The sequence below is a fragment of the Symphodus melops genome, assembly GCF_947650265.1.
Source record: "Symphodus melops genome assembly, chromosome: 7".
Taxonomy (NCBI): domain Eukaryota; kingdom Metazoa; phylum Chordata; class Actinopteri; order Labriformes; family Labridae; genus Symphodus; species Symphodus melops.
In genome coordinates, this window is record NC_136697.1 from 13,748,379 (window position 1) to 13,762,840 (window position 14,462).

Below are 14,462 nucleotides of genomic sequence, written 5' to 3' on the forward strand. Positions count from 1 at the left end.
TGACACTCAGATGAGGAGACTGCTTGTATGTCTCATTTAAGCACCCCCCCCCCCGCCAAAAAAAAAAAAAAAAAAGTTGAGAGTTGGATCCATGGTTATGAAGAGGAAGAAGGAGATTGAGGCCAGCTCAAGCTCGGAAAAAAAAAAAAAAAGAACAGAGAGGGAGAATGACGAAACACTTCTCCTCTCCCTCTTTGTCTCCCTGTGACATTTGCCCTCCGAATGGCATCAGCTCAACAGAGCGGCACAAGCTAACATTGATGCGGACTCAAAGGAAGAGAGACAGAAAGCGAGTCAGGGAGAAAAACCTGAGTGAAAAAAGCAGAGGGAAGAGAGAGAAGAGAAGGGGCGTGAATGACAGTAAAGAGGAAAAGAGAGACAGTACGGGCAGAGCTGCTCCCGTCACACATTGCCACTGCACAGACGAGAAAACGTGAGTTATGCTTCCTTGCTCCACATTGTTTTTACAATTTATATTCTGGCAAGAAAAAAAAATGCAGCTGAAAAGACACCCATGAATCTGATCTTGTTTTCCTTTTTCATTCCTTCATTTCTCTTGCAGTGCCCCTCGCATCCTCTCATTCCTGTGTTCACATTAGTCTGCTCTGGCCTTTCTAACTTCTTATGTAAAGGTGTTCTGCAGCAAGCCTTTGTCTGATATACTATATATTGTATTCTGCTGAGCTTGTAGAGCTTGGAAAGATCTACACACAAAAAAACTCCCTCTCTGTCTCTCCTGCAGTGAGCAAACACTCCAGCACACAGCGGCCTTGATCTGTTCCTTTTTAAAATGGAAATATAGTAGCTGTAACAATACCAAGTTTTTATCAAATTTAAGGGAATTACAATTTTTTTTTTAATGGGGTCAAAGCAAATCCAGCCAGTTCATAAGATGTTTGGTTGCATAATATACTCAAGATTATGCAAAGCGTGGTTGATTTATCACATTCACCTTTGGCACTTGGATGATTCATTAAAAATCATGAAAGAAAAAAAAACACTTTTCTGAATTAAGTCTAGTGCTAGTTAGACTTCCCAAAAGCTCACAGCCACATGAAGGTCTCTTTTAAACAGGAAAGAAATGATAATGTTTGGTTGACTGCAAACAGAAAGTCAGCCCTGCACTCTCACTCTGGAGACCCAATTAATACCACTGTAAACCGCTGCTGCCCTTACAGGCACAACCAGTCAATGCTGTGTGTGTGTGTGTGTGTGTGTGTGTGTGTGTGTGTGTGTGTGTGTGTGTGTGTGTGTGTGTGCGTGTGTGTGTGTGTGCGCGTGTGTGTGTGTGTGTGTGTGTGTGTGTGTGTGTGCGTGTAAAAGAGAGTCAGCGAGAGGAAGATGTAAGGGTATCACAGGGTGAGGATTAGGCTGAATAAACCGCGGTGAGATTACGGATGATCACCAAAAACGCTTTAAGATGACACCGTAGACAGAAAGCACCCTCACATAACGGGTCAAACAAACAGTCAGAAGTAGAAACTTTACCCTTGACATATTCAATAAATGTTCTCCCTTTGGTAATAACCAATTTACATATCAAAGCAGCTGGGTCATGTAAGGTTGTCTCTAAGACATGAGGCTTCAAATCACCTTTGAGGGTGTTACTTGATAACATGTGAAGTCATGTTGAATTTGTTAAGAGTTCATCATTAAGGTAGTAAGATTAATCATCAGGATTATTTTGTTATTAGTCTATACAAAACGGGGTTTTTTTTAACGTGCATGTTTTTCATAGTTTAAGAAAATAACAGTTGGTGTTTTTGACATTTTTATGCCATACATTTGATCAAATCAGTGATTATCATGATTGTTTCCTTGTGTATAAATTACATCTCTGGAGGTTTTAAAGTGTGAGCACTCCTTAAATACGTTATTTAGTTCTGTCATCCATAGCCTAAACCAATCAAACAATACATCAAATCTAAATGTAGTAAAACAAATAATATTTTTGCAGATCTTAAGTCTATATTAGCAGTTATTTAAGTTATTTAAGTTTATTTCACCAACACGACAAGACAACCTGCAACATTAGACATTGTCATTTCCCTCCAAACTGAATACATGTCCTTTTCGCCATCACCTGAACTTTTACTAAATAGTCAAAAATTCACCAGAACAAAAACAGGTTTAGCTTCAACTTAGCTGGAGTCAGACAAGAGATAACCTAAATGCCAACCAAGTTTTCTAAAGGCTCCTCTTGGGAACTTGTACAACTCAGACTCGATAAAGCGGAGAAACATTCCGCTGCCAACTACATTCATTTACACATCTTTCTTTATCATGTTCCTACCTTTTCCTCCGACAGCGCAGGAGTGGCCCCACATGAGCCAAAACAGCAAAACAGGGACTCTGAGTGTCTCCATGGTGGTCGAGCTGTGTGGCTGATGTCTCGCAGTCCCCTCTTCAGAAATCCTGGATGTCCTTACGCGCGCGAGGATCTTGTCCAGTGCCTGTGCGCGCGACGTGTAGTCGGTGGATAGAGAGACAGTCAGCTGGTGTTGTAACAGAGAGAGAGAGAAACGCTGACGATTAAATAGCGCCAATAAAACATTATATCCGGTGTGCGGCTTTCACAATAAAATAAAGTCAACTATTAAAATTGATTTATGTTGAAAGACGTACCAAAATTATCTTTATTCATGTAAAGTGAAAACTGACGGGTTTTTTTGTTTTCTAAAAACGCATACATTCTCTCAATTGATCATTAGTGCGCAAAAAAACAGATTAATCGTAAGCATGACACGCTGTATAATTTTATGCTGAAGATGAAAACAACTTTTTGAGCAAATGAATCTGGTTTCTTTTGGTACGCTTGACAAATTTGTTGTCAGAGAGAGAGAGAGAGAGAGAGAGAGAGAGAGAGAGAGAGAGAGAGAGAGAGGTACCAAGTGTTGGAGAGGTGTGGATGTATGGAGGGACGTCTCTTTAAGATGATTGTAAATGTATTGGTAGGTGCTAAGTATGGGGAAAAAAAGATTTTTACAACCCAGGAAATTGCTGCCTCAACTGAGAATTAGCTACCACTGACTGCTTTCCCCTAAGGAATGCAGCTGTACATATTTAATCATTTCCATAAACCCCATGCTAAGGCAAGTTAGAACACCAGCAGCTCACAAACAGCTGAAACTGAAGTAATGACTGAGTGAGAGCATCAAATTAACAATAATAACATTTTCCTCATGCCATGCACCTTAACCGCCTAATGCTTTATCTGGTCTTCATGCACTACTCCACTTTATTCCATTTTAGATCAGTTTTCATATCTAATCCACTCATTGCACTATGGTCACCTTTTTCTTTCAGTATTTATTTTTTGTACATAGATCTAGTATATATTCAGTCTGTTGTTCTATTACCTGACATGCACCACTATCACTTTATTATTTAGAGTCTGTCTGCTTGCATACAGCTCTGTTCCTATGTATTTCCTGTTACTGCTGTTCTGTTTACAGCTGTTCACTACTGCATAGACTGTTTACATATTAAGTCTGATCACAATCCACTTATCCCGTTTTTTATTTAACTTTGTAATTTTGTATTTTTGACTTTTGTACATTTTGACTCTTTATTCGTTTGTTGACACTTTATCATTGGTAAAATGTTTGTACATTTTAAATTTTAGTATACTTGCAGTTTTGTTCATCTACAGCTCTGTGTGCCCAGAAATGTCCCCAGTGGATAAACGATTTTTTTTTTAATTCAATTGAATTCCAATGCAAATGGACTTGAGCTTATATAGCACTTTCTAGTCTTCTGACTACTCAAAGCATTTTTAAACCGTATGTCACACCAACCCATTCACACACAGATGGCACTGGTTGCTATGTTTATTGACCATCAATCAGAAAAAGCTCCCTCCCTTCTGTCATACACGTTCATACGCGTATGAGTTTGGGGTTAAGTGTCTTGCCCAAGGACACATCGAACATGTTGCTCGCAGGGGCTGGGAAACCTTCTGGTTGAGAGACAACGCTGCCAACTAAGCCAGGCAACATCACCCTGGCAATGTCCACACAGGGAACAATAATTGAAACATGAAAAGGCTTTATACCTAGTTTATCAAACTTTTTCACTAGTGACACTCAAAATAAGCTGAAATGTTTGTAATTACTAATTGAGACTATTTCAACCATTCAGCCATTCCTTCTTTCTTTTTTTAGCTTTACAATTTTAATTGTATAACATCAAGAAGATGTTGAATTTTTAATAATTCACACAAATAAGTAACTTATTTTATAAAATAATATTGCCATGACAATTTATTTTGCTCAGTGTCGTAATGATAAAAGATACACAATGAGATGTCCTCTTACATCCGTAGCCGCATGTTGTTGATGCTGACCTGCAGGTTATAGACAGATAAGTTAGTGATGTGAATTCTTAATTGTCTATTTTCAGATCCCCTACATTAACTGCCTGCTAACTTACTTTGAACATTTTAAGAGAAAGATCCCTAATTTTGAAGAAACATCAAGAGCATATTTCTTACAGCTTTCATAATCAACTAAAACAGCTGCCACAGAAAGCTGTTTTCTTTTTCAAACTGTATCCTCCTAACAAGAACCCGAACAGCTCAGCCATCCTCCCCCTCACAGATTTGATTCTTTCAGTTTTTACCCTGTGGCACAATCACTGGTTTTCTCTAACGCCCATATGTTCCTCAATTATTCCCCCGTGCTTCGTCTTCTACTGGGTGTGGGTGTGTGTTCGGGGATTAGAGAGAGGGAGTGAGGGCAGACCTCAAGTGAGTTAAGAGGATAACAAAGATACAGTGCATATACACATGCAGACAAACACATGCAAGACCACATTTACATGCACGTACAGTTGATTGTACACACACACACTCCCAATTGGCTGTTGTGGCAACTAAGTTGCAGCAGAGCAGCAACACATGAAAGATTGTGCAATCAGCAGATTGTCCTTCTACCCTTGGTCTAAGCTTAAATGCAAAAATCATTAGGAGTTAGATGACACTTAATTTTCATTTTAACCACAAAGAACATAAGATTTTGTGTTTTTTATTGCTCATGTGGTAAACTGGTTGTTTTTTATATACTTTTATGAGCATTTCTGTTCTCCAGTAAGCCATAACAGTTCACAAATTATAGATGATTAAAAAGTTAAATTACTTTTGTATGAATTATCTTTTTAATATATAGAAGGATTAATTAGAGACAGATTCCTCCTATAAGAACTCTTTTTTTTATCTTAACAAGCACACTTTGAAGAAATGCTAACCTTTAACTGAGGATTATGTAAACATGCAATGTGTATTCTTTCTTGAACCTTGATATTCATTTTATTCTTGTCCGACTTTCTCAAAGCAGGGTAAGTAGAAAACATACATTACCAGTACATCAATTTCTTGATTTGCTGTCTGCTGCACGGCACAGTCAATTAGGGCTCAACAAAGCTTCTCCTTTTCGACTGACAAGCAGTTAGCAACAACGGAGAGAAAGGTTACCAAGAGCATGTAGGTGTTTGATGCCTCACTTCTGTAAAGGTCAGCTACTGATTAAAGCATTTGTTTTGCTCGAATGAAACTTTCTCAAGAACATGTGAGACTCAAACTCTTGGCTACTGTAGCCTATGTGTTATTACAGAGACTTACCAGCCTTACCAGTCTGTCCTCTGCATGTCAGCACCACGGAGAGCTCCTTCACTTTCACTCGGAGTAGGCGTCGTCCAGCAGTGGGCGCTGTTGAGCCAGTTTCTCTGAGAGGAACCATCGAGCGTTACGGTACGAGCGGGGGAGTGTAAAAAGTGTAACACACTGAGCAAAAAGCAACAATGTGAAAAGAAGGTAATCAAATCAATTGAAATATATAGTTTTAAATGTTACCATATGTATAATTAGACAGTGTAAATCAAATACTGTTCATGTCATTCAAGCAGTGTTATAAATGTGTGTTTGTCGCTCTGTACGTCGTTCAGTTTTGCTCGGCTAATTAATCGTGTCCGCTTCTTCAATGTCAAGACTTCGTTGATGAAGCATTAATGGTATTTGTATGCTGTCCTCTTACTGATAAGTCGTAGTTTTTAAGTCTAAATGCAACTGAACGTTTGAGCTTATTTGTACTGCAGAACAGATGACTGTCTGTGTTGTCGTGTTTTCAGCACGCAACTGCCATCACTGGACTGTTTGTTTTCACTAATAAAGTTTCCTGCAGACAGTTTCCATGAAAAAAAAGATCATCTCCATCAATGCATTTTTGAAATGTCATTTGCTGCGTTATCACACGACGTTAAAAGACAGAAGTCTATAGATTTTAAAAAATGCATTTGGTTTCTTTTGGACCTTATGATCAGAATCAGCTCTATTGGTCAGGTATGATGTAAACATCAAATATGAACAACTAGCTAAACAATATAAACATGTAATTAAAGACTAATGTACAACACTAAATAAGATGTGCAGTGGTGAGTAGTGCTAATCGTTATCAAACCTTTCAAACATTGAGCCCACACGTTAGATCTTCAGATCTTTAGACTTCAATAGGTTTATAGGTTAAATTGGTAAATCCATTAAAACGTAACATAGCACACGAGATAGTCTGGTTATTTGAAAAAGCTGCTCTGGAAGTTATAAAGAAAAATGAACTAATCTAGTCATGTCTCTTAAAAAAACACGAGCAGATATATGGATATGTATCTTAAAATCTGGTGGTAACATGACAGCGCTTAATGGGGGAATCACATTTTGGTGAAGTTTATTTACAGAGCACAATTCAATACATAAAGTAATTGGAAACACGTTACAGAGTTAAGGTATTATACTGTGTTCCCCTTAAAAACAAGTTAAGTTTATTGCTTTTTTTTTAATAACTGTGTACCTGCTTCATGGCCTGGTTTTATTCAATCATATTTGCATCTGAAGTGTTAACGGATTGGTCCAGGGCCCAGGCTTGGTTCACAGTAAAGCAAAATAACACTGCAGTCAGTGTTTACTTACTTCTGGTGTCTGACTGTGGCAAAGTGCCACCATATTTGTTCTTGGGTTTTTTTAGATATGTTTTTGGCCTTTTGCCTTAATAAGGCGTGGCGTGGGGGGAGTGGATAGGGTCGGAAATCAGGGAGGGAGAGAGGGGATCGACATGTGAGAAAGAAGCCACAGGCCAGAGTCGAGCCCGGGCCGTCTGTGTGAGGACTGTTAGCCTCCATACGTGGGGACACATGCGCTGCCACTGCGCTACCGGCCCCTCCATATTTATTGTTGTTGTATGTGAATTATTTAGGTGTCCCAGTGATAAATGGGCTGAGTATGATAATAATAAAAAAGTACCACCAAATGACAAATAGTTTGTTTTGATTAATGCAACTGAGGCAAACCTTAGCTGATTTATTTGTAATTACAGACTGACTTTCAGATGCGTAAAACTTCTCTGCACAGCTCCCTGTAGAAACTTCTGGCAGAGGAATATCTTTACCTGCTTTTACTTTCCAGTTCTCATTATATTATATTATATATATATATATATATATATTATATTTCATGTATTCATATTCTCCTGAGTCAGTGTTAGAAATCCTAAATTTAACATTCGAGTCATACCTTCATCTTTTTCTTTATCGAACATTGTCTTCTGTTTTACCTCCAAGGTTCTTCAACAGTGACGTCACTTGGGTGGTTAAAGCAGGTATGGCGACTCGCCGTGTGCCACTGGTCCTGCTAGCCTGCGGCTCCTTTAATCCCATCACCAACCAGCACATGAGGCTGTTTGAACTGGCCAGAGACCACATGCACAGCACAGGTCAGATCCAGACCTCACAGATGCTGTGTCAGATTTGTTTGTGTGTTTATTTGACTTTGCAGATGCCCTGTAAAATCAAAGCTTTTAAAAAAAGGCCCACCATCTGATATTCTTTTTTTCTAAAGTTGTATTATATCATTTTCAACTTTATTGGACAGCTGAAGAGAGTGTGAGGAGAGAGTGATAGAAGACATGCAGCAGGTTGGATTTGAACCCACAGCAGGACTATAGCCTCTTTACATTGGGTGTGCGGCATAACCACTTGGCTATCCTATGCTAAATGCAGATTGTTTCCACATTTCCTCAAACAGATCGTTAGTTTCCATGAACAGTCGGATGTGCGAGTCGCTTTAAAAGTTGCAGCTGCAAGGAATTGTGGGGCGGCACTTTCTCCTCTCACCAGGATGGCCCAATGTTCCTATGCTAAAAGAGGTTTTAAACAGAGCCTTTACCCACCTTTCCTTTACCTTTAGAAAATTCAAACCACTGTTATCATGGCTGCCACTAAAATGCTGCCGGCGTTAAGTGAAAAGAGACAGGAGGGACAATCCAAACGCACCCTTGTTCTTTACGTCTCAGCTGATGGGACATATCCCTCTGCTGCCTACGTTCGGGCGGTGGTGTGTAATGCATCCAAGAGCACTTTTTCAAGCACGAAGCTCCTATCTCTTGTATTGAAGAGGAGCAAAAGTGCATAATGCAACTTATTACATGAGTCAATAATGTCCTTCTCCCAGAATACTGGAAACCTATCACCAAACACCAAAAAGAAATTTAGACTGGTAGAATGTTTTAAATCCTAATTTTTATTGCAGATTTACTCAATAACTACACAAGAAACATGTCCCCATTTTGATATTGTTCATGTATAAAATATAATTATTTTGAATGCTCTTACTCATTGAAGGTCTGTCATTCTCTTCGTGCGGGGTAGGTGGGCGGTTCCCGAGCGGCTTCTGTTGACCAGCCGCCTCTGCTGCACACCTAATTTGCACTTCCTTTGTACTCTTCTTGTTTGAACTTAAAGCTCATTCGCCCTCAGCTATGTTTCTTGACATGTGTGGCCACTCAGTTGTATGTAACACTCGTGTCAGCAGACACAGGCGCTGAGCTAAAACCTGGCCAATTTACTTCTAAAGCGGCTCTTAGTATGAGAGCTGCCGAGTCACATGTTCATAATGACACCGTTATACCTTCAGAGCATTACCGCCCCTGAGTCAGCTCTCTCTAAGGTACTTTATGAATGCATGCACAGAAGAGTGTTTGAGTGAGCAGGAACATAAATAAATAATGCTCTTAGAGTTTCCAGTTGACCCCTCACAACTCACCAATCAGGTGACTGATTCCAGGGTGTCAGAATTCAGCTTTTATCATGTCAGAATGTTTTGGCTTTAGTTGCAAATCTGTTTTTTACAAAGTATGGTAAACACTTTTTATTACTAGATTCTCCAGCAAAAATGCAGATTCTGTTAATACTTCAGTAACCCATTGATTAAAGCAGTTTCTAAACGAATTTAATTAACAAACATCACAACATGAGTTGTTTATTACTATGTTGTTTTCAAGCGCCTTTATCACTCTGTTTAAACGATTGTTCTGAAATGTTGGATCTAGAAAAGTACTGATAAAGGAGCATCCGTATTTCTATGAGATGACTCTATCTACTGATTCATATTCCATTTTTGTATCGTCTGACATGACCCAAAAAATATGTTTTGATCCTCTCTTCCCCTCAGGCCAGTACCAGGTGGTGGGTGGCATCGTGTCTCCAGTGAGTGACGGTTATGGAAAGCGAGGCCTGGTACTGGCTAAGCACAGAATTGCGATGGCAAAGTTGGCGCTGCAGAGCTCAAACTGGGTCACAGTTGATGAATGGGAGAGCCAACAGCCAGACTGGACAGAGACTGTGGTAACCATGAGGTATAACACATATCAGATCACCATCAGGGTTAAAAGTGATCCTTTTAGACAACAAGGCAAAACAAAGAGGAGAATTTGTTTTTCTTCTGATGCGACCTAGTTTTACTACAGAACCGGCACCAGCAGAGTTCTGGGAGATGTGCTCTGCTTGGCTTCTCCTCCATCCATCCTGCTGCGTGCCAACCTCAACCAATTATTTAACAGAGTGTTGCCAGGCTCCCTGAGTCTCAATGACAAGCTCCAAGTTGCCAGACCAGACAGGAGCCACGTCAGGTCTGGACTTTCATGAGGTGAAATCAGGGGCACAAGCTGCTAAATTCATTGGCTGAGTTGGATTTGTTGAGATGCAAAGGGCTGTCTGGACACATAGGGGGTTAAAGAGGCACCAGAGTCAATGTGAATAATTTATGAATATCTCACTATTGCAGAAGTTTCCAGAGCAGAAATAGGAAATGTATTTGCAGATTGGATTTATTTGGGTTTTCCCCGAGGTAATTAATCATATATTTCACACACACTCTGCGTGCAGTTGAACATTTAAGACTATTTGAAAAAAGTGTCTTCCATATTTCACTCTCCTCCTTCCCCACACTGCTGACAAAGCCCCTCATGAGTGCACCCCAGCCAGCCCCCGCATGTTTGTGCAACATGGGTGATTATAAAGGCATGAAATGGCCTCTTGTCCTGAGGCGTTGATGAAGCCGTGTCACACGTAACCTCACTCTCTAATGCAGGACCTGCACACGCAAATGGACTCACACATCTTTAAGAGGCTTAACATGAACACAGAGACGTTTTTCATACATCTCTCTTAAATGTTCCTTTGTAACTTGTGGATTATTATATGTAACTATTTCAGATGGTTTCATGAAGCTTTGTTGACATGATGTTTAAATTGAAAACATAATGACTTTAAGTGACAGAGTAAGATAAATGTACAACAATGAGTTAGTGGTTACAATGGAGACATATTCAATATGAAAATAGAAATTAAGGAACTTTTTTGGCATGTATAATATCATAAATATGAAAGTATAAAGCATCATTTCTCAGCCTTTCTGTATATCTCATATGTCCGTTGGGCAGGTATCATTTTGGGCGTATTCTGAAGGAGTGTGAAGAGCAAATTGAGCAAGACGACTTCAATAGAAATTCCATTTCCCTCTCAAGTAAGAACGTCTTAATGTTGTGAATTTAGGATTTGTGGATTTGTGTTTGAATGGATTTCTTCTCATGTTTGAATGGCTGGTCATGGTGTTGGCTGGTTGGTCCACTGGTTTGGTCCAAATATACAGTAATAGAGATAAAAAAAATAATGCAACAGCTGAACCTTTAAAGATTCTACAAACTGTCGTGTTCTCAGCCAGGTGAATCCTAGAGCCATTGTGACCCCTCATGCGTCCTTAAAAGAAAGCAGCAGGTCATTTCTTGACTTTGTCCAATGCTGTTGGTTACACTAGAGTTACTGCTTGTTATCAGATGTTTACTTGCAAACTTAAAAAAAAGGTATGAACAAGGTTAACAGTGTATCTGCAGACAACTAGCCTGTTGACTTTGTCATTTTGAGCATGTTAGCATGCTAACACTTAAAGTACGTATATTGTAAACTGTAAATCTGCATACCATCATCCACATTTTAACATTTGAATATGTTGCATGCTATGCTAGCTTTATAAAGTTTGAATTATTGTGCTTAAATGCACCCTCTAAAGTTCCCTTTTGTGGCCTTTTGACTCCTTGTTACGAGACAGTAACAGCCATATTTTTAATCACATTTTAAACTGGAGTTTGGTTTGAGGTTTTTCGTTGAACTTGTAAAATGTGCCTGCACTTAAACTAGCTAACTAACTTTCTAGGGTTATTCATGAATTGTAAAAGAAAATATAAATATATTTATTTTATGATTTTTTTAAAACTAATTTATTTAAATGTTTTGTTCACAAAGATTATTTGGCACAAAAGAACGTTTGTTTTGTTTTTTTACGCCGCATTATCTTATTTTCACAATGTGTACAACAGCCTGCACTCCAATACTCACCCCTATAAATACAGTGTCTATGACCAGAACTTAACAAAAAAAAACAAAAAACACAAAAACAGCGATGAGTTATGAGGAAAAGTAACAGAGCATGTCTGTAATTATTGTATATCTATTTTTCCCTTTGAGCTCAAGGCTTTAATTTTTCCACATAAAAGTTAATTTTTCCAACAGAAATGTTGAACTAGTTGTTTCATAAGTGTTTCTGTGATTGGCTTTGAATGTCTGAGTTTGCTAATTATTATAAAATAAGTCAGGTCTACTCCGCCTACCTGCTCCAGACTTCATATTTTCACTTCGTCGTCTTTCCTTAACATTCACAACACCTGTGCCTCCAGTGTTTTGAAATTGTTTCTGAACATTTTTTCAACAGTATCGGCACTCTTCAGTAGCTTTTTTTTTTTTTTTTCTGCTTGATTGCAAACCTGCCTGTTGGCAAACACCACTCACAGAAAAAAAACACATAATTTTAACTAAAATTTCAATCCAGTAGATGTGTGACAGAATACAAATTTTGTCTCAAACTAATCTGAAGAAAAGCAGTGGTGGCAAACATTAGAAAGCCTCAATAGTACAGGTGAAAGATACTCTGAAGATAAAGGAGTCAACAGACTGAGATGAAGATTGCCCTGTGTTTTCACTTAGTTGTCTTTGTTAATGTATGTTTGTTTTTTATAAGCTTTCTTTAAATGAATAAAGCAGTAGTTCTGTCCCCCACTGTTTAAAAACCTCTTTCATTAGCTTTAGAGTTTTTTTAAAATGACTGACATCTTGGCACCTTTATTTAATGCAGCCTTTGTGTAGTAGAACATCTGTCATGCCATGTTTGATCCTGTCTGTAGTAAAACGTTTAAGGAAAGCTCAGTAAGGAGGTACACAGTCTTCCTCTTCTCCATCATATCCTCCTCTTCATTTAGGCCCCCGCCCCCAGCTGAAGCTCCTCTGCGGAGCTGACTTCCTCGACACCTTTAAGATCCCAGGCCTTTGGCAGAGCGACCACGTGGAGGAGGTGGCCGGACGTTTCGGCCTTGTCTGTGTTGGTCGAGGGGGTCTTCAACCCGAGCGAGCCGTGCACGAATCAGACACACTCTCCCGCCACAGTCAAAACATATTCCTGGTGAGGGAGTGGGTAAGGAATGAAACAAGCGCTACCGAGGTCCGACGAGCTCTTAGACGTGGTCTGAGCGTGAAGTACCTGATCCCAGATTCTGTGATAGATTATATTCACCAGCATAACCTCTACACGGAGGACAGCGAGAGGACAAACGAGGGCACGGTGCTGAGGCCGCTCGCCAAACAAGCACAACAGCCTGTGAAGAGTCTGGATGACTGATAGATAGAAGGCTGATCATGGGAGACCTTGATGTGTGAAATCACCCACAGCTCAGTGCTTCTCTTGAGGGATGGGAAGCTCTGTTGAAATGTGCACAAGCTTCAAGCATCTATAAAGAAATAATAATCTGCCAAAAAACAAAATTCACCTGATTTCAGTTAGAAACATCTAAACAGGTAGATGGCTTATTTTAAATAACACCCGCGAAGAGTGCAAAATCTGAGCCCCGTCTTTGTACCAGCATATGAAAGTTTTTTTTTCATAATTTTTAACATCAATCATTGCAAAGTTCCATACATTCAAATAAAATCCTGTATATTTAAGGTTTTCTGTCTGTTTTTTGTTCTTTCCAAATCATGAAAAAAATTCTCTCTCTACACTTAATGTAGACTTAATATTCAGACAGTTTGTGAAACATGGTATAAGGTGCATAAATCCATCACAATGTTAAGGAGCCTTGTGCTTTTGATTGAGAAATCCTGCATTCTGCCTTGTTTCTGTGAAAGGATGTGCACTTACCAGAACGCCCGATACATTACATTTTTAATTGTAGCAAACTTAATCCTGTTTTACGTTCTTTGTCTTTTTACTCTGCAGAAGCCTCCTGACAGCGGTTAAGTGTGGCTCTTTTAGTTTCACATTATCATCCACACACAGCGTCACTGCAAGAAACTGAACAAAACAAACACATTTACAAAGTGCTTGAAAGACTTTTGGACACTTTCGTGATGCACATTTCAACTGAAGGATTTAAAGTAATCTTGACAGTTGCTCAGCGACAGGGAGATGCATTCTCACTGAGGCCAACGAGAGTGAAAGCATCGCTGCGAGTGATACGAACTGGCACCCTTAGAAAGATGCTATGAGCATGCATGTCTCGTCTGTGTGTGTGCGTGTGTGTGTGTGTGTGTCTTTTCAGTTAGTGGAGGGATTGAGACAGTGGGTTTGCTGGCAGAAAAATAAAGATTATCAAATTGAGTTATTTAAGCGAAACAAAAGCAGTGACAGTCCCATTGTGCTTTATTTAATTGTTGCTGTTGGATCATTTTAAGTTCAGGTGATTCTGCTTTTGTACTTTGAAAATTATCCACACTGTGTGCTCCTTTCAGACTCATTAATAGGCTGTTCAGTGTTTTAATAGAATGGCTCTGAATCGTCATTATGGCCCTGATTTGACCATGATTAAAACAGTGCCTCTTTATAAAACAAGGCCAGAATGAATATGCCACATGTGGAGCTCGGTGTAAGTGTCTCTTTAATAATGGAAGTGTTCACCCTAATCCCACATACACAAGAGCACAAGTGTTTTCCAAGTTATGCATGCATGCCACATGTTCCCAGCATACATTGTGTGGAGGGGATTGAAGGGGTTACGTGGTGTCAACCAGTGGGAGGGAAGTGGGAGGTGCAAGTG

General features: G+C 39.4%; 2 protein-coding genes across 3 annotated transcripts in view; one reads left to right on the forward strand and one right to left on the reverse strand.

The window, feature by feature from the left end:
- clstn2a (calsyntenin 2a) overlaps positions 1-5,715 on the reverse strand; it is a 139,482-nt gene extending 133,767 nt beyond the window's left edge. Inside the window, exons 1-2 of one of the 2 annotated variants that reach the window (XM_079347348.1) lie at positions 5,627-5,715; positions 2,294-2,495 (exon numbers count right to left, since the gene is read on the reverse strand). In XM_079347348.1, coding sequence (XP_079203474.1) covers positions 2,294-2,366 — 73 coding nt within the window. In that variant the 5' untranslated portion in view covers positions 2,367-2,495; positions 5,627-5,715. Of the gene's footprint in view, positions 1-2,293; positions 2,496-5,617 lie in introns of both variants that reach the window. The other variant, XM_079347347.1, reaches the window with a different exon arrangement.
- Positions 5,705-13,371, forward strand: nmnat3 (nicotinamide nucleotide adenylyltransferase 3). The gene is made up of 5 exons (XM_079347352.1): positions 5,705-5,809; positions 7,606-7,757; positions 9,494-9,677; positions 10,764-10,846; positions 12,633-13,371. Exons 2-5 carry the CDS (start codon positions 7,646-7,648, stop codon positions 13,046-13,048), a joined length of 795 nt encoding a protein of 264 aa, XP_079203478.1. The 5' UTR covers positions 5,705-5,809; positions 7,606-7,645; the 3' UTR covers positions 13,049-13,371.
- Positions 13,372-14,462: the final 1,091 nt, after the last annotated feature.

Bases quoted from the DNA above. Each gene is read 5' to 3' on its own strand.
- nmnat3 (XM_079347352.1), top strand. From the start codon at position 7,646: ATGGCGACTCGCCGTGTGCCACTGGTCCTGCTAGCCTGCGGCTCCTTT. The intron at 7,758-9,493 runs GTCAGATCCAGA...TCTTCCCCTCAG, and splicing joins AGACCACATGCACAGCACAG to GCCAGTACCAGGTGGTGGGT. The intron at 10,847-12,632 runs GTAAGAACGTCT...CTCTTCATTTAG, and splicing joins AAATTCCATTTCCCTCTCAA to GCCCCCGCCCCCAGCTGAAG.